This window comes from Dromiciops gliroides, chromosome 3 (assembly GCF_019393635.1).
Source record: "Dromiciops gliroides isolate mDroGli1 chromosome 3, mDroGli1.pri, whole genome shotgun sequence".
Lineage (NCBI taxonomy): Eukaryota > Metazoa > Chordata > Mammalia > Microbiotheria > Microbiotheriidae > Dromiciops > Dromiciops gliroides.
Genome location: NC_057863.1, coordinates 383,726,549 through 383,746,548, shown reverse-complemented (window position 1 = coordinate 383,746,548; position 20,000 = coordinate 383,726,549). Strand labels below are relative to the sequence as shown.

The following is a 20,000-nucleotide window of genomic DNA, read 5'->3' as shown; positions in this document are numbered from 1 at the left end:
TGAAAATCGAGAGAGAGAGAGAGAGAGAGAGAGAGAGAGAGAGAGAGAGAGAGAGAGAGAGAGAGAGAGAGAGGCTGACAGACAGGGACAGACAAGAGACAGAGACAGAGAGCTTCTTTGATGGTTGACATGACAATATTCTTTTTTTGTTGTTTTTTTTTTTTTTGGTGAGGCAATTGGGGTTAAGTGTCTTGCCCAGGGTCATATAGCCAGTAAGTGTTAAGTGTCTGAGGCCGGATCTGAACTCAGGTCCTCCTGAATCCAGGGCCGGCGCTCTATCCACTGCGCCACCTAGCTGCCAGGACAATATTCTTTAATTACTACAAGAGTGTGAGAAGCCATGTAGTGGGGTCAAAGAAGAACTGTACAAGGAAATCCAGATTCTAATTTGGGGCAACCATTGCCATCCTGAATGTGTTTTTGAATAACACAGCCTTAAGACTCTTCTCTAGCTCAGCCTTAAAATGATTCCTAATCCTCTCCCTCAACCATATCTTTATAATTTCATCAGAGTAGATATCCATACTATGTGTATTTCTTTTGGATGAAATGGATACATCCAAGCCAAACTATTTCCAAATGCATTTAAAATCTCACCTCCCTCCCTCATTCTAAAATAAATGTGAATGTTTTCACCTTGCTTTATTCATTTTGGGGTTTGCTCTTTGACTCAATTTTATAGCATTTGGTTTGTCATAGTGAGTCAGTGTGAATGATAGCGTTAGCAAAGCCTGTCACAAAAGACTATTTTATCAGAGAACTGCAACTTAGAAAATAGTAGTCTCAAAAGCCTTAGAAGACATGTATACTTCAGACTATCTAGAGGAAGAAGTATGTTGTTATCAGGCATCATAAACCTGTCTTTCCTGAAGCAGGGTAAAGGTACTTCATGCCTGACTTTTGGTCATGAAGGTTATGATGTTAATAATAATAGCTAATATTTATATAGTGTTTTAAAGTTTGCAAAGTGCTAGATATATATGTATGTGTATGTATGTATATGGTACGTGTATGTATACATACATGTTTATATCTGAATATACATATACTTATGGTGTACCTTTATACACATACTCATGGTGGTGTATTTTCAGTAGTGTCTAACTCTTTGAGATGAGAATAATTTTATTAGCAAAGATACTAGAGTAGTTTGCCACTTCCTTCTCTAGGTCATTTTAAAGATGGGCAACTGAGGCAAACAGCGTTTAGTGACTTGCTCAGGGTCATACACCCAGTGTCTGAGGCCAGATTTGAACTCAGGAAAATAAGTCTTCCTCACTTCTGACCCAGCACTTTATCCACTATGCCACCTAGCTGCTTTATATTGGTATATACACACATCACATAAGCCCCATAACAACCCTATGCAGAGGGTGCTATTTTTATCTTTATTTTAGAGAAAAAGAAATAGTGTTTAGAGAAGTAAAATAATTTGCAAAAGGTTCATGCAACTGGTAAGTGTCCAGAGATGGATTTGAACCTAGTTTTTTGTATCTAAAATTCTAGTGTAGTATCCACTAGACCAGGGCTTCTTAAACTTTTTCCACTCACAACTCCTTTTTGCCTGAGAAATTTTTATGTGACCTTGGGTATTATAGGTATACAAAATAGGTATATAAATCAAACATTTGCTGTCAAAATTTTTGCAACCCCCATATTCAGTTACACAATCCCATATGGTTTCATGACCCATATTTTAAGAAGCTAGGCACTAGACCATATTGCCTCTGGATCAGAAGCTGAAATAGGCCAGTGAACTGTCTTTTTGTTATTTGTAGCCCAGGAGATCTGGCAATTGTGGATGAGAGAGGAGATAAGTCTTCCATTATTCCTAGCACTATGACTGTCTTGCCCTGAGCACAGAACTCCCAATGTGAGGGCATGGCTTAAGATAGGATCTAGGAGTAGAGGAGGGGGCATCAAGAGAACAGTGGGTAAAATGAACCTGTCAGTGTTTTCCATTTTTACAAGGCTATTTCCGAAGGCCTAGCTTTCTGCTCATGCCCTTTTCCGGAGCAAGCTGTGATGGCATAACTGTTTCTTCCACTGACTACAAAGATATGTGCAAGACCTTTGCTGAATGCAGACACACAGAAGGGAGTATAAAAGAGGGCAGAAAGCAAACAACCTTTGTCCTCTGCTCAGAGTTCACATTTGGTACATCCTGTTTATTTGTTAATGGCTCTCTTGATAACATTGATTTCCCTCTTGACCTCTAACTTGTCAGGACCTTTAGTATCTGAAGCTTTAAGCCCTGTCTGCTACTCTGACTTAACATCTTGGCTGCTAGACTCATTTTCTAGACCATTTCCTTTCCATCTAGACTCCTGATCATTTTGAATGACAACTCTACTCAGGAGAAAAGAAGCAGTCTTATGAAATGTGCTCACTTGGTGTTATTTTCAGGTTCTAATGCCACAAAGGACAGTCCAAAGCCCCATCAGTCCTTATGTTTATAGCATGTGCTATGGAAATTGATTTACAGATGGTCATCTCTTCCTTTGAAATTATTACTATATCCATTTCACACATGTTCATCTCCTCTTCCAAGCTTATTGAGGGCAGAGCCTTTATTCTGTTTATTTCTTTTCTCTGTTCCAATTCTAAGAGTGCCCATTCAACATACAGGTGCTCGTTCAATGCTGCCTACTATTTGACTTTTTACTGTTTTCATTTCTCATCCTTATGAGGCTGAATTCAGTTAATTTGATAATCCACTAGGATTGCTGGCTATGAAATTCAGATAAGCAGCATAAACAAATACCAGCCCAAGTGGGACCTAGATCTGCTACCTTTCTCTGGCTTTCTAACTCATCAATGCCAAGTTCTCAAAGACAGTGTCTCACAAAGATCTTTTTAATAGGGTTTCAATGGTTTCTTTATCAAGCTGATCCCAAATGAAGGTAGCTTCACATTCAGGTTTAATAGTATCCTTTCAAAGCATGTTGACATTTTAGTTTATTTTAAATGCCCACACTCTAGGTCACAATTTCTTTTTCTTTTTCTTTTTCTCTTTTTGACAGAGCAATGTGTAAATGCCTTATTTCTGCAAATGGCTTATAACAATACATTTTAATTACTATAGTAAACCAATTCTTCTTCATTTTTCCAAAGCAAATTATTTCTCTAGTACTGGAGAGACAGGAGGAAGACTAATCTAATACTTTTAAAAAATATTACAAATGTCTTTGACCAAGATCCTCTCATACCAATACCATCAGTACTATCACATAATATCTATAATTTATGTTTATATAAAATTAGAGTTCACAAAACACTTTCCTCATAACAATCCTATGAAATAACAGTAGTATGATTATAACCATTTTAGAGATGGGAGGGAAAAAATTGAATCTCAGAGGTGTTGAGCGATTTGTTGAAGAAAACACACTTAATTTAGTGGCAGAGAAGTAGGGTTTTCTCCTTACTCTAAATTTACCATTTCTTGCTCCGCATCCACAAAGGTCCACATAAACTCACATATGCTATGTTGGTGCTAAATAGCTCAAATTCATGTAGAATTTCAAATTTTACATAGGGTTCCCCACATACTAAAACAAAACAAATTTTTGAAACAGATAGTGGAAGCACTATTATTATAATATTAGTATTCCCATTTTACAAATGAGCAAATCAAGGCTGAATTGGGGAGGCTGAGGTAACTGCCCAGAGTAAAGAATGAAACGCAGGGTTCCTGACTCTAAAGACAAATTACCTTACCACCAGATTACTTATCTTCCATCTTATGCATGGTAGGTAATAAACGTTGAATTTGAATTTCTACCCAGATAAGAAGTTGATACCCCTAATTTTTCATCTTGTCTCTGGGCTCAGCTCTGAGCACTTCTACCAAGCCACAGTTTTGGCATTACTACTGAGATGTATGGACTAGCCAGGGTTGAGGTAGGAAGATGTGAATATCACCATCCTCAGTCAGTGTCACCATGCCTGTTTTCTGCCTATAGCACAAGTTCCAGTATTTCTACTCAGAGGCTCTTGGCACTCAACCCTGGCCTGCTCTTCATGAATAGTTGTTTTTTTGTTTTTGTTTTTGTTTTTATTTTTCTGAAAACAGATCTTGGCAAACTTCCAAAGGAACCAAAATTTACCCTGGGGTTAGGCTTCAACAAGTGATAACTGAAAAAAAAAAAAAAAAGGAAAAATAAAAACAAAACCCAAAACAGTAGAATTCAGAAAGATAAGACATTTCCTTGGTCTACAGTATCAGGTCATTTCATTCACATAAAAACAGGGTATAGGGAAATCCCAGGTGGGGAAACTCTTTTCCAATGCACATCAGTTTTCTTCTCTGCAATCTGTATCTTTAGAGAGTTTCATAGATCTCAGAGATCAAGTGATTTGTCTAGGATAGCAATTATGTGTCAGAGACACGACTTGATTCTATGTCTTCCTATCTTCAAAGCCAGTTTTCGATTTACTACACTACACTGTTTCTCATTCATTCACATAGTGGTAAAAATAAATTAATAAATAAAAGCATATTAGCACACAAGCCTGAAAACAATGAACAGAATGGATATTAATGAGCCATTTATAAAGCTCAATAATGTACTCTTGACATTATCCACACAAAATTAAACTCAGGATAAACATCTTAGACATCACAAGAAAATATCGGATGAGAGCCAGCAGCAAAATGCCTGAGGGACGTTCAGCATCCAGAAATTGTGTGAAAGAAGCGGTGGAATTATAATGTGTGATACATTGTTCCATTACTTGAAAATGACTAATTTCCTATGCTGTTAAAGTACCATTACATCAGTCCTAATCCTTTGGCTGATTTCTGATTGGGGATAATTTTTGCTCTTCAAAATCATTCCTTTACTTTCACCTTTTATTTTGGTGCAGAGAGTAACTTCCAAATCACAAGGATGTAACTGACTTTATAGACTCCTAAAACTTTAAAAGTAGAAAGATCCTTAAGGATTATCTCATTCAATGCCTTCATTTTACAGACAAAGAACCTAAGGCCTTTACAAGTGATGGGAATTGTTCAACATCACAGATACTAGAAGATCATCTAGACCAAACAAAAGAAGTAGAAGACAGCATTATAGGTCAAATGGAAAAAATAGTGAATCTGAAGTTAGGGGACATGGTTTTAAATCCTAGCAGTCAAACTAAGCAGTAATCAAATAGCAAATTATATAATTAATGACAAATAAGGAAATTATATTTTTGGTATCAAAATCATATTTGTTGTTGTTGTTGTTTCCAGGGAAATTTGAAGTCATTAAAGAAGCTTTGCATTAGGAGATTCAGTCTGTTGTCCTACCAAACTCATTTTCCATCTGAACCATGTGTCCTAGATACACATGACTGATCAATGAATTTTGATAGTTCCTCTTTTTAAATGCACACTATAATCCGAGCAAGGCATTTTCTTCATCTACTTGCTCTTCCATGGATGGATAGTCAGATTAACTATTTTGAGTGGTAACAGATCTCTTTTGTGAATCTTTGCAGTGCTCCTGGGATGATTCAACCAGAATAATGTTATTTGCAAATAGGAACATACAGAGGACCTTCCCATTCATGAGGAACATCTCTTCAACTTGGAATTTGCACTGCTTCTCCTCCATCACAGTGGCAAATATTTTTGGAAAGAACACATTTTTCCCTTACTGATTTTGATTATCTGATACAAATGTCATTAAACAACTATTTATTTCATTATATCTTTTAAGGAATGTTTTATGTCTAATGGTATTATCCTATTTAAGCGAGACATAGAACACAATGTTTTCCAAAGAATTAAAAATGCCTGTCCATTAGGCTGTGGCAGCTAAGTGGCACAGGGGATAGAGTGCCAGGCCTGTAGTCAGGAAGGCCTTAGACATGCGCTATCTGTGTGACCCTAGACAAGTCATTTAACCCTGTTTGCCTCAGTTTCCTCATTTGCAAAATGAACTAGAGAAAAAGATAGCAAACCACACCAGTATCTTTGCTGAGAAAACCCCAAATGGGGCCCCAAAGAGTCAGACACAAATGAAAGGACTGAACTACAACAATGGTAATATCTTAGACTGAGTCAGTAGTAAGTCAATTTGTCTGCATTAAGTGGCTACTAAGTGCCATTCACTGCATATGCTAGTTAAATGCTGGGGATTCAGAAAGTGGTAAAAAGTCCCTGCCCTTGAGACACCAAGCAAACACATTTGTACAAATAAGGTTTATACAGAACAAATAAGAAATAATTGACAAGGGGGAGATACTAGAATTAAGAGGGATTGGATAAAGCCTTATGTAAGGTGGGATTGTAGCTGGGACTTGAAGCCAGGAAGAGAAAAGCTGAGAAGAAAGAGCATTCCAGGCATGGAAAGCATCTGGAGAAAATTCCTGGATCTGAGACAGGGAGTGACTTGGTTTTTTGTTTTTGTTTTTTTGTGAGGCAGTTGGGGTTAAGTGACTTGCCCAGGGTCACACAGCTAGTAAGTGTCAAGTGTCTGAGGCTGGATTTGAACTCAGGTCCTCCTGAGTGTTAGATGTCTGAAAAGCTTTTGAAATATGAGACTGGAGATCAGCACAGTGATTAACACTAAATAGATATATTTGAGAATCATGAGAATGGAGATGATAATTAAATCCATGAGAACTTCTAAGATCAACAAGTGAGGTAGTATGGAGGGAGAAGACAATTGAGCCTGCAACTGAGACCTGTGGCATACATACCTAATAAGCATGACCTGAATGAAGATGTGGAAAAGACTGAAAAGGTAAGATAGAGGTAGGTGGAGAAGCGCCAAAGTGAGCAGGCTGCAACATAAAACTGATGGGGAACTTCAAAGAGTGAGGATAAACTACATGAACTTGGAGATGTATTTTTGGAAAAGAAGACGTGTTCATTATGTTTCAAAAGGTGAGGATTGATGGGTGGACTACCAGTGTTCTAACTTGTTAGAGATAAATTATATTTGCATAAGGTTTTCTCTAGGGAATATATATTTGGATGTTTTAAAGAGATTCTCATGTTCCATGGAAGGATGGGCATGATTTGGAAATGTTTTCAAGGGTAATGACAATTATTACTGGATCTCAGAACAGTCACATAATGGTGGTACTTCTGATGACCATAAAGATGGTTATGCATCCACTGTTGCATTCACAATGTGCAGAGAGAAATCAAGACAGATCTCCAGCTTATTGGTTGGACCCCCTGCAGTAAACTTATCACAGGGCATGGCCATGATTTCTACAGGATGGGCAGCAATGGATGAATTGTCATCTGAATTATTGGAGGATATTCCCAAATAAATGAGATCATTGATATATATATATATATATATATATATATATACACACACACACACACACACACACACACACACATATATATATATATATATATTCGAGTATTGTATTAAACCTATAAATTAAGTCCACGCCTGAAAATGTTTACCTGATCTAAGTAAGAGATTAAACTGTTAATTACTGCCATTCAGAATTTTTTACATGGGCCCAAATAAAAGCTAAAATTGTTAGGATATATAAGGTTCAATGCTTTCATTTTCCTTGATTTGGTTATCCCACACCCATCTTTATGTTGTATTACAATTCCTGTCATTATCCCCTGGAATAACCTTTTCCCTCTTTTATTCTTTCTTTCTATCATCCAAATTAACTAATAGTGACACTTGTTGAGCTGACATTTAAGTACATAAAGTATATTGTATTGTTCTAGAAGATGAAAGAGATACAAATGTATCTTCAACATAATTTTGCATTGACAGTTAAGAGGTAGCCACATAGCATGGACAATATGAGTTTATAAGTATGAAAGTTTTGGGGCAAGGTTTCCTGAATACTTTTGATAACCATGGAGGACATTATGCATCCATCTGACATACAACTAGGAGGTATGCTGTGTTTCTGGAACATGCATTCAGAATGTGTGTGTAGTATGATTTGTCCTACCTAAAGACCATTCCCTCTAGTATTACATGTGATAACAAAAGTTACAGCCAAAAGGATTCCTAAAAGTTGATAATGAAGTTTGGGACAAGAAAATAAAATACTTGGGGTTATAGATGGCATTTTCATTGTTGCTGCCAAATGAAAATAAGGTACTTGTGAAAGAAAGTAGAGTAGAGGAAGTGAATAGGATGAGTTTTAGTTTTTACTACTATAGTTTAAGATATTGGATCGAAGGATTCTTGGCAAGGGATAGATTGTATCTAATTATATCTATTGAGGAGAATGTATTTGCCTTTAAACAAACCCATTTTAGTAAGAGTCAAAATATTTTTAAAACAAGCAGAAAGATACATGTCCGCATATAGCTGTTAAATGAGATGCCATAGAGCCAGAAATTTTAACCATTTTTTTATGTCGTGGACCCCTTTACAAGTCTGGAGAAATCTATGGAGGTTTTTGCAGAATGATATTTTAAAGGCATACAATAAAGAAAAAAAGCAGAAGTAAAAGCAACATAGATTATATTGAGAAACAGTTATAGAAATAAAGAACACATGGACCCCAGATTAAAAACCCTTGTCATAGAGGTTGGCAAGTTTCACATAGGAAAAATAATAAACATAGGTATGGTCGGAAATCTAGAAGATATTTAAATGAAGAAGTTATACTAATAGACTAGATTACCTCTAACATCCTTCCCAACTTTAAATCCAAGATCCTACGAACCATGGATTTTAATATTAAGTGGAAAAGATGAACTTTTTGGCACCACCAAGAACTGATGTGAAGCACCTCCCACCAATTTAAAAATATGTTTATGGATGGGTTCCAAAGGAACAAAATAAGAAGTAGCTGAGGCAGAATAGCGCTGTATACCAAGAAAATGGTCACCTTCATGGAAATCTACATATCTAACAGGAATGGGGATATGGGTACCAAAAGCCCATAGATATGAACATATATGATTCTTTGAGGGCCTGAGCCAGGGTGGTAGCAGTTTCAGAAGAGAGAAGGAAAACTAGAACAAAAATTTAGAAGAACAGAGGAGGTAGAGACCTTGCCAGATGGAAGTGGCTTGAGAACTTTGCCCCTTGCCCTTCCACTCCATGTCTGTCTTCTGTCTTCTTGGGTGCCACGGTGCTGTTCCCAACCTTTTGTGATGCTCACACTTTCCTGTCTGAGTCTTTTTTCCTCTTGGTTCGGGCCTGGCTCCACTGTGGTTGGCCCTTCCCCCATGTTCACCTTCCTGCTCTCCCTTCTCTGTCCCCACCCCCACATGTCTCTCCCTTTCTTCCCCGTATCAGTAGGGCAAATTTGTATTATGTAAAAATACTTTACTTAGAGGTCTGCAGAAAATCAACTTACCTAAACCAAGGACGGTTTATAAATTGATAAATATATAATGTATGTATGTGGGTGGCTGGGTGGTACAATATTTAGAGCACTGGGTCTGGCGTCAAGAAAATCTGAGTTCACATTCAGGCTCAGACACTTAATAGTTTTGTGACGCTGGGTAAATCCCTTAATCCTGTTTCCCTCAGTTTTCTCATCTCTAAAATGAGCTGGAGAAGGAAATGGCAAACGAATCCAGTGTCTTTGCCAAGAAAGCTATACCGCAATAACTATATAGAAATAAAACTATACACATATCCAGTCTTCTCACCATCAATAAAGACAGTCAATATAAAATAAAGGGTCAAATGGAGAATTATTCAATTTCTATTTTGCCAGTATACACAAATAATCCAGGTAATGCAAATAGAATTAGGCAATGAAGCAGAAGCATGGTATGTGGTGCAATATAGCCTTGGAAACTTGCTCTACAAATAAGAGAAAGCACCTGCTGCAAAGTTCAAAACACACTGTTTTTATAAGATGCCTCATAGCCTATGGGATAGAGAACAGGCCTTGGAAGTCAAAAGAACTCAATTCAAGTTTCACTTCCAATATCCACTGGCTATATGATTCAGAAAAAATCCATTTAACCTCTCAGTACTCTAGGCAATTCTCTAAAATTATACATTATAGAGAATGTACTGACCAGCATTGGTAGAGGGAGTTCCTCATGTGGGAGATTTCTATGCCAAGAAAGTAACAAGTTTAGTTCCTATCTCATTTATTTATAGAGAAACAAAATTAAAAAGAATTAAGTTGCATAGCCAAAGAATTTGAGATGAAGATTTACCTTTCCCTATATTGCTCCTCAAAGTGCAATGTCCCTATGTTTCCACCTTGACCAAAATAAATCTTGACAAGAATCCCACCATTTCATTACCAATCCAAATTGGGTCCTCCCTCTGAGGGTCTGTTGTTATTCACATTATTTTACACAAAGGCGTTTGCCCCTGGTCTTTGATGAAAGGAATAGGAGGATTGGAAAAGAGAGAGGTTACATCAAATCTACTGCTAGAGATGGAGAATAAAACAAAGGCACTTACTATGAATACATCAATTCATTATGGTCTTCTGTCTGATACAGGTATTACCCAGAGTCACAGACATACAATGCACTTCCATCAGGAAGAGAAAATCACAAAACTCTGATATGCTCAGGTTTAATTTAGTTTAAAATAGACAGATAACGACAGATTTAGTTTAGTTTAAAATTCATAACAGATTTAAGAGACAAAAGTAACATTGGAGATGAAGTAGCATAACATTTTCATTATCTAGATGAGCAAACTGAGGCTGCTACTGAGTGCAAACTGAATTCATTGCTTTTTCCTCCAAACTAATCCTTCCACCACACATCATTATTTCTATCGATGAGAACATCCTTCTTAAATCTCTGGTGTTAAAACTTTAATCTTTTATTCTTTTCTCTCCCTCACTCCCTTCAACATCTACTACACTGCTAATTCATATTTACACAACATCAGCACTTGATTCACTTCTCAAACCTCCATATCCCTAGTCAAGACCTTCATCATCTTTCACCCTGCCCCAGGGTCTTTCTTCTCCTAAGCTTCATTCACATAGTGGCATCCAATAAATATCCTCCTCATTATCATTTAGAGGCAGTCTTCAGTTCTTGAAGTTCTTCTGGAAGATACTACCAAGCCAGGAAGATTTCAATGGTGGGCCCCAAAATGGATTGCATATTGTCTGATAATCAGCATAAAGTTAGTTCATGGAGGATCATTGCCCTTTAAGTCATAGAATGAGCAATTGTCTAGCTTTAGAAGTTCTCAAAGACCATCTACTAAGTTATAGAGAGGTTGAGGACTCTGTCATGATCATTGCTTTGGAAAGCAATAGTATTCTAGTTCTCTGAAGTAATGAAGAAATGCAGAGCTCAAACAAAACATGTCACCCTTTGCTCAAAAAGAAAAACAAAACAAACTGACAAAAAACTTCTATGGCTCCCTATTGCCTCTAGGATAAAATAAAAATTCTTTAATTTGCCATGAAAGCTCCTCTATAACCTGCCTCCAATCAAACTGTCTAGCCTTGTTTTACAATACATACTTTCATGCACTCTATTTTCCACTCAAACTTCACTCACTCTTTAACCTACTGTACCACCTTGAACTTCTGTGCTCTGATTCCTTAACTTTACCTTTCAGAATTCTACTTTTTCTTCAAGGCTCCATTCAACTCCATTCATAATTGGCTATGTTACTCCACAACCAACAGTAAAAATGGAGCAGAATGGAATCATTTATCTGTAAGATTTATGGGCAGGGGAAGAATTTGTGATCAAAGAAGATACAGAGAATAAAATTAAATGTAACATATATAATTTTGATTATATAAAACAAAAAAGCTTTTGCACAAACAAAACTAATGTAACCAAGATAACAAGGGAAGTAGAAAACTGGAAAGAATTTTTGAAACAATTATCTCTGAAAAAAGCCTCATTTCTCAAATATATAGAGAATTGAGACAAATTTATAAAAATACAAATCATTCCCCAACTGATAAATGGTCAAAGGATATGAACAGGCAGTTTTCAGATAAAGAAATCAAAGCTATCTATAATCATATGAAAAAAATGCTCTAGATCACGATGGATCAGAAACATGCAAATTAAAACAAATCTGAGGTACCACCTCACACCTATCATAGTAGCAAATATAACAAAAGTGGAAAATATTGGATGTTGGAGGGGATGTGGGAAAGCTGTGATGCTAATCCACTATTGGTGGAGTTGTGAAAAGATCCAACCATACTGGAGAACAATTTGGAACTATACCCAAAGGGCTATGGAACTGTGCAATACCACTGCTATGTTTATATCCCAAAGACATACCCCAAAAGAGAAAAAGGCCTATTAGTACAAAAAAAAATTATAGCAGCTCTTTTTGTGGTGGCTAAGAATTGCAAATCAAAGGAATGCCCATCAATTGGGGAATGGTTAAACAAACTGTGGTATATGGTGGTGATGGAATATTATTGTGCTATAAGAAATGACAAGCAGGATGACTTCAGAAAGGCCTGGAAAGACTTGTATGAACTGATGTATAGTGAAGTGAGCAGAACCAAAAGAACATTGTACATAGAGGTAGCAATATTGTTTGATGAAGAACTGTGAATGACTCAACTATTCTCAACAATAAAATGATTCAAGACAATCCCAAAGGAATATTGATAAAACATACTATCCAACTCCAAAGAAAGAACTGATATTGATGGAATAGACTGAAGCATGATATTTTTTACTTTCTTTCATTTTCCTCTTTTAATCAAGTTCTCTTGTACAAAATGGCAAATATGATAAAGCTTTGCACAATTATACATGCATAACCTACATGTGATTGTTTGCCGACTCAGGGAGGGGAAAGGGGAGGGAGGAAAAGAGGGATAAAAATTGGAACCCCAAAGTATAAATAAAAATGTTGATTGTTTATAAAATGTTGAACTAGAGTGGTGACATTATTGTTTTTCTACTTCCCATGTTTGATACCTGTGACATTTTTCTTAGAAATTAGAATTATAATCTGAATTTTAAAAAGGAAATGATTTTTGAACTAGGAATGATAGATCCAAAATGGTTAGAAAGAGGCAAAACATACAGCGATGGTATAGGAAGAGAGCATCTAGATGTCCTTTATTAGTCTACATACAAGCCAGGACTAAGTATATTCCAATGGATGTTAAGAAAAAAGCGAATTTGATTTCTGGACATGCTTTTATTAATCTTTAAAAAGATCTTATAAAGAGCAGCTAGGTGGTGCAGTGGATAAAGCACCAGCCCTGGATTCAGGAGTACCTGAGTTCAAATCCGGCCTCAGACACTTGATACTTACTAGCTGTGTGACCCTGGGCAAGTTACTTAACCCCCATTCCCCCCCCCCCAAAAAAAAGATCTTATAAAATGAGAGAAGTGACTCAAGAGTAGAGAAAGGAAAATATGGTCTTAATTTTCAAAACCAAACAGAATGTAAAATCAACAAAATATGGGGATATTTTACTTTGATACATATCAAAATCCAGAAACCATTATTAAAGAGAACCACTGATTGCCAAAAGCCAACAAGGTTTCCCTTATTGATCAGATATAATAATATAATAGGATAATAAATCTAGAGGTGTAAGGGACATCAGAGTCCCTCCAGTCTAACCAATTCATTAAAAAAATCAGGTAACTGGGGAGTTTAAGTTATTTGTTCAAGAGTATAGATGTATTAACCATTACAGGTGGTACCTGAACCCAAGTACAATGACTGAAAATTATTGTTCTTTCCACTGTCAAAACTAACTAGTGTTTATTTATTATTAGTCTAGGTTGCAAAATGACCAAATGAGTAGAATATCATGTACACACAGGTATGTATATGTATATAGGTATGTGTGTACATACATACATACAAACATATCTTTGTGCATATATACATGTATATGTATATATAATTTATGTTTATGTATGTGTATGAATAATACATACCTTAACACCAGTAAATAATTTCAAAGACTCATGCTATATACATGTATGTATGTATGTATGTATGTATGTATGTATGTATGTGTGTGTGTATTTGGCTGGGCAGTGAGGGTTAAGTGACTTGCCCAGGGTCACACAGCTATTAAATATCAAGTGTCTGAGGCTGGATTTGAACTTAGGTCCTCCTGAATCCAGGGCTGGTGCTTTATCCACTGTGACCCCTAGCTACCCCCTCATGCTATATTTTTTGACAAGATGGAGAAATAGGGAATAGATGATGTTGTTAGGTAGATTGAAAAGTCATTGAATTGTATATAAAGAGTTACCAATTCTTGATATATCTTGGAGTTAGTTCTCTATTATGTAATCACAAGAATTCCTCTGTGCTGCTTAAATTTACTACTAAAGAACTAGAATAAAGAATAGATGATACAATTACATAAATTAGTTGGCAATTTTTAGATCCAAAAAGTTAGCCTTAAGTATATCAGGATGGAACGGTGCACTGAAACTAATAAATTAATAATAGCTAGCATTTATATAGTGCACATGTTTCACCAAACCTAAATTCACTCATTCCTCTGTAACGATTGGAATGACGCCACCTGCTGGAGACTTACTGTAGAAGAGTTCCACCCAAGAAGCGAAGGTCTTTGAGGGCAAGACCAGGAGTCTTTTCTTTGGCGTCAGGAAGTGACGCAGGCTAGTGGGAGGAGGAAGGAAGAGACTGGCACTCAGTCTCACTTTTTTTCCTTTGGACTCTGGTGGAGAGCGGAGCTAGAAATGTGCTCTCCCTTTAATAGATAGGAATCTAGGCCTTTCTCTCTCTTTACCAAATTCTTATTGTCCTTAATAAATGCTTAAAAGTCTAACTCTTTCTAAAGCTTATAATTTATTGGCGACCACTCACTAGATATTTTAGACAGTTTAGCTAGAATTTTAGCCCTTATACACCTCAGAATAACCCTGTGAGCTATGTGCTATTATTCTGAGGCAACTGGTGGCAGAGTGGATACAGGGCTGGGCCTTGAGTCAGGAAGACATGAGTTAAAATCCAATATCACACATTTATTGGTTGTGTGATGTTGGGAAAGTCACTTATAGTCTGTTTGCCTCAGTTTCCTCAACTGGAATATATGGATATAGATAGATACACAGTGAAATGTCCTAAACATTTTTTAGATATCTGTTATATGCCTGGCACTGTGCTAAGCACAGGGTTACAAAAGAAGAAAAAGAGAGTCCCTGCATTGAGGGGCTTACTATCTAATGGGGAAAGATAATACATACCCAAAAGGAAAGGCAGGGGTTCCGAAAGTACTAGCATATACAGTGTGGGGTGTGTGTGTGGGGGGTAGGTGGCTATTTGTAGAGTCAATGTTTGTGGTTCATTGAAACCAAGCAGAGTGGGAAATGAAAAGGTGGCTGAAAATTCTTAGGCCACTATGAAAGGTGAATTTGGGAGGAAATTTTTTTTGGTCTGACCTGCAGCCATTCAATCAGAGGGGAGAGACAACTGAAGATCCTGAAAAGGTATTGAAAACCAAAGCTGAAGCAGTTTCTATGATGATGAGATTTTTGGTGATGAGTTTATAATGGAGGAAGTATACTGTTCATGGAGTTGAAAGAGGAGAAGGTGAATGTGGAAGGTGGGAGGTTGAAGGAAAAGAAGAAGAAGAAGAAGAAGAAGAAGAAGAAGAAGAAGAAGAAGAAGAAGAAGAAGAAGAAGAAGAAGAAGAAGAAGAAGAAGACGACATATTTATGTAGTGCTTACTATGTTCTAGGCACTGTGCTCAGTGCTTTACAATTATCATCTCATTTGATCCTCACAACAACCTCGTGAGGTAGATGCTATCATTATCTCCAGTTTACAAAGGAGGAAACTGAGAGAAATATGGGTTAAGTGACTTGTCCAGGACCACAGGTGTAGTAAGTGTCCAAAGCCAGATTTGAAGGCACTCTATTCAATGTGCCAGTGCGCAATGCCTGGTACAAAGTATGAATAATATAACTGCTTATTCTATTCCCTTTCCCCATTATTAGCCTCCTTTTACAGACGAGGAAAACAAGTTTTAGAGATGTGAACTGACTTGAACAGAGTAATACAATTATTGTCTGATTTATGATTTAAGCTCTAGTCTTTTTGACTCCCAAACTAGCACTTTATCTACTGTACCTTCTATCTGCCTAATTTTCACATAAATTTTAAGAGATTAATTAACATACCTAAATTCCACTTCAAAACATCAGTTTCACAAGTATGAGATAGCAGAGCCATGTTTAGAAAATAGTTCCTGTGAAAAGGCTTAAAAGTTTTCACTAAGGTTAGATGGCTTCCAAAAAAAATGTACAGGTGTTTTAGGGTACATTACAATACAGATAGTGTCCATAGAACTATTGAGGCCATTGCTGTATTATATGAAGAAATCTGGAGTACTCGGTTTAGTTCTAAAGAACATAATTTATGAAGAATATCCCTGAGAAATTGAATTGATTCAAGAGGAGGAAGGACAACCAGAATGGTAAAAAGACTGAAGACCATATCAAATAAGGGATCAGTTGAAGAACAAAAACCAAAACAAAACAAAACAAAACAAAAAACCCAAAAAACCAGCTGGGAATATTTAAAATGGAGAAAAAGAATCCTTCGGGAACCTATAATAGCTCTCCAAGTATTTGAAAGGTTGGCATTTATGTAAAGGGGCACTAGACTTGTTCTGACAAAGTATGTGAGGATATGTGAAAGAAGCTTTAGAACTAGTGTTCTAAATTCCTCTTGACTGAACGTTTTTCAAATGATTTGTGGATGACAACTTACATTTTGAAAGAATTTTTTTTCTTTTTACCTATCTTTTGGTACTAGTAGAATTCTGAGATTTTGTGATTCTAGAGTAGAACGAATATTCAGTAGTAGAATGAAAAGATCAGGGAAATGGAATCTGCACATAGGATTCCTCTGCATTTTACTTTAAAATTTATGGAGGCAATATGTCTCAGGGAGTTCTGTGATGAGAATGGGTAGAAGTGAGTGCGAGAATACACTAGAAAAAGGAATAAATGTCAGTTATGACAGTCATTCTTCATATATAAACATTTTAAAACATTCTTTTTTACCCTAATTTTTTGCTTAATTCACTTATTTTTTCACTAAGGTTAATTGTTAAACCCCAAATGTAACCTTACTGAAAATGTTGACAATTTAATTCAACGTAGAAAAAAAAATGCCAATTATGTATATAAGTTAGGCCCTGAATTGGAACCAGGGATTCTCACTTTATATAAAGTCAAAAGTGCTTTCTAAGCATCTTCCATATGCCTAGGGCTATGTGAAAACCATGAATAAGGGGGCAGCTAGGTGATACAGTGGATAAAGCACTGGCCTTGGATTCAGGAGGACCTGAGTTGAAATCTGATCTCAGAAACTTGACACTTACTTAATAGGTGTGTGACCCTAGGCAAATGACTTAACCCTCATTGCCCTGCCAAAAAAAAAAAAAAGAAAAAGAAAAGAAAAGAAAAGAAAGAAAGAAAAGAAAAGAAAAGAAAAAAAAGAAAACCATGAATTAGAATGAACCCATTTCCTAAACTGATCCACAATGACTAAAACCAGGATTCAGGTATTTTTAGCAAATGGAATGTGCTCTATTGGCCATGAATCAAAGAAGCACAGCACAGATAGAGATGGAGGATATATAACCAATTAATTCAGCAACATAAATAACCATTTCATCACTCTTGTATAAATATAACTAAAAGAACACAGGGCTTGACTAATTGCTAAGCAGAATTTCACAAACAGAATTAGCTGCTATCTCTTTCTCCAGTGGCAGCAACTAATTCTATTTAGGATGCAAGAAGCAGGAAAACTTACATAGTCTTCCATAAATGGTAATGATTTCCTTTGATGAGCTCACCCTCTCAGTCTGCCCTGGCAGAGTTACATACGCAGGTTGTTGCTTGCTGTTTTTAATCAAAACACTTCCTTGGGAGTCATAAAACAAATTTATTTATATTTATATATATGTATATGTGTATATATGTTATTTAACACACATATTGCATATAATAATATATAAATATATCATTTAGATAATATGTAAATATAAACATAATATATAATATGCAAATATAAATAATATAGAAAATATTTTTAAATCCAACCATTGATCTATTTTTAAAATTCAATGAAACAAAATACTTACATTAACAATAAGACAGCATACTGGTTTCGATCCGAAAAATCCTTGGGGAAGGACAACTGTAAACGAAGTTCTTTTAAAGAAAGAGTAAGATATTAAAGACTGGGAGGGATGCACATGAAAAACTAAGATGAAGAAAAAGCTGCACGTAGTTAGTGCAGGACTTTGGTTCATTTACCATAGTCCTCAATGTGGAGCATTTTAGTTTCAGTCTTGGTGATCTTTTTCTTCATGATGGCTTCTTTTAATATGGAATTACTTTCCAATATGTAAAATTCTGTGGAGCACAGAGAAAAAGGGAAAAGATAATAACCCTAAGTGCTATCTGATTAACAAGAGCCCTAAACCCTATGCAACTCATGATAGATACTGACCCCTTTAAATGGTGAACAATGACTTCTAATGGAGGAATGAGATTTTATCCATGCACTTTGTGATTTGAAGAACAAGAACCCCCTGAAGTGCATTCAAAGTCCTCAATTGATTTTCTTTTGTGAATTCAGTATGCTATAGATCTACTGTTGTTAAACACAAATGCTTAAGCTGCCCAGTATATATTTATAGATGAAATTTCTTTTTAATAGGCTTAACACTTGAGGATGCCTATTTCTAATCCTCTTTTCCCTGATTGTTTTAAATATATGTGGATTTCTTAGGACCAAAAGTTTAAAGGTAATAGACAACAGGTCATCTTCACATTCTTCTGAGCGAGCCACGAAACCAATTTAATCATTAGTTCCATGAAACAGGAAAAATATACACTTTAATCATGCATGTATTATTAGTTGAAAGTATGTCAAAGCAATATTTATTCATTGCAAGTGAAAAAATACCTATAGGATATACTTTGTTATTTTAAAAGAAGAATGAGGGCAAATGTATGCAGAATAAAAATCCTCTGTATTTTCATGTTTTTACTATATCTGAAAACCATGGTAAAATGTTTATAATAAATAATACATTGTTGATTAAGAGACTTCTTCAAAACATATTTATTTATCTAGGCCTGAAGAGTGGCCCTTATATTTTAAAATTTCACTTCAACATTTCTCCTGGAAATCAGGTCTAGGGGTAAAAGGATTTCTCATTAACAGAAAGTGGTACCTTGAAGTAAGTTGGGGTGATCCTGAGGGTCACTTCTCTACTTCTCTACCCACATGGAGCGTGTGTGTGTGTGTGTGTGTGTGTGTGTGTGTGTGTGTGTGTGTGTGTGTGTGTGAGGTTATGGCCCTGTGGCCATGCTTGAAGTTGTGGTCTTTTTTAAAATGTCCTTTTCTGTTCCAGATGTAGGGAGTAGAACCACTGACCATCAAACTAGAACCATGGGGAATCTTACAACCTAGAAACCCAAGATCAAGATTTTGCAGCCAGCCCTGTGGGGAGGCACGAACAGCAAGGGTCTAGGATGCTGAAGGCAGGGAAGAATTCCAGATAGCACTTTGAACTTGGTATGGCTGGTGCTATGTAGAAACTAAGCTAAAATGAATTTAATTCCCTTTCCTATCCCTTCCCCAGAAACTGAGGTGGTATGTATGCTAACGTGGGTGGTAGATTATAAAGTGTTAGGAGGATTTTTTTTTTTTACTCTTGCTATAACTTTAAAGTAATTATTACTTTGAAAAAAATGATACCAAGTCATTAAATGGAACAAGGTGGGCAATTTTTCATCCTCAAATGTGGGGGTTCAGTTGCTCGGGGTTTAAACCAATGCAAGAGATGATCCTCTGAACTCTTTTGGGGTACAGGCAAGGTGTGATATAACAGACCCAACCCTCAGAGTGTGTGTGTGCCAGAGCATACACACATGTTCCATACCAAATGTGAGTCTATAAAAGCAATCATGTTTCAGTTAAATCATTTTTAACTAGTCCAGTGATCTCCATTTGCCCAATTGTACTCGGTCAGTTATTATGATGACCCAAAATATTTGTATAACTTTTTGGGTGACACAGAAGACTCATTTAGGATTGCTTTTTTGTTCC

The 20,000-nt window shown here is 36.3% G+C and overlaps 1 protein-coding gene across 1 annotated transcript in view; it reads right to left on the bottom strand.

Moving 5' to 3' along the window:
* Nucleotides 1–20,000, bottom strand: part of DPP10 (dipeptidyl peptidase like 10) — an 883,075-nt gene that overhangs the window by 21,670 nt on the left and 841,405 nt on the right. Inside the window, 2 exon segments of the mRNA XM_043992035.1 lie at nt 18,022–18,091; nt 18,197–18,295. Coding sequence (XP_043847970.1) covers nt 18,022–18,091; nt 18,197–18,295 — 169 coding nt within the window.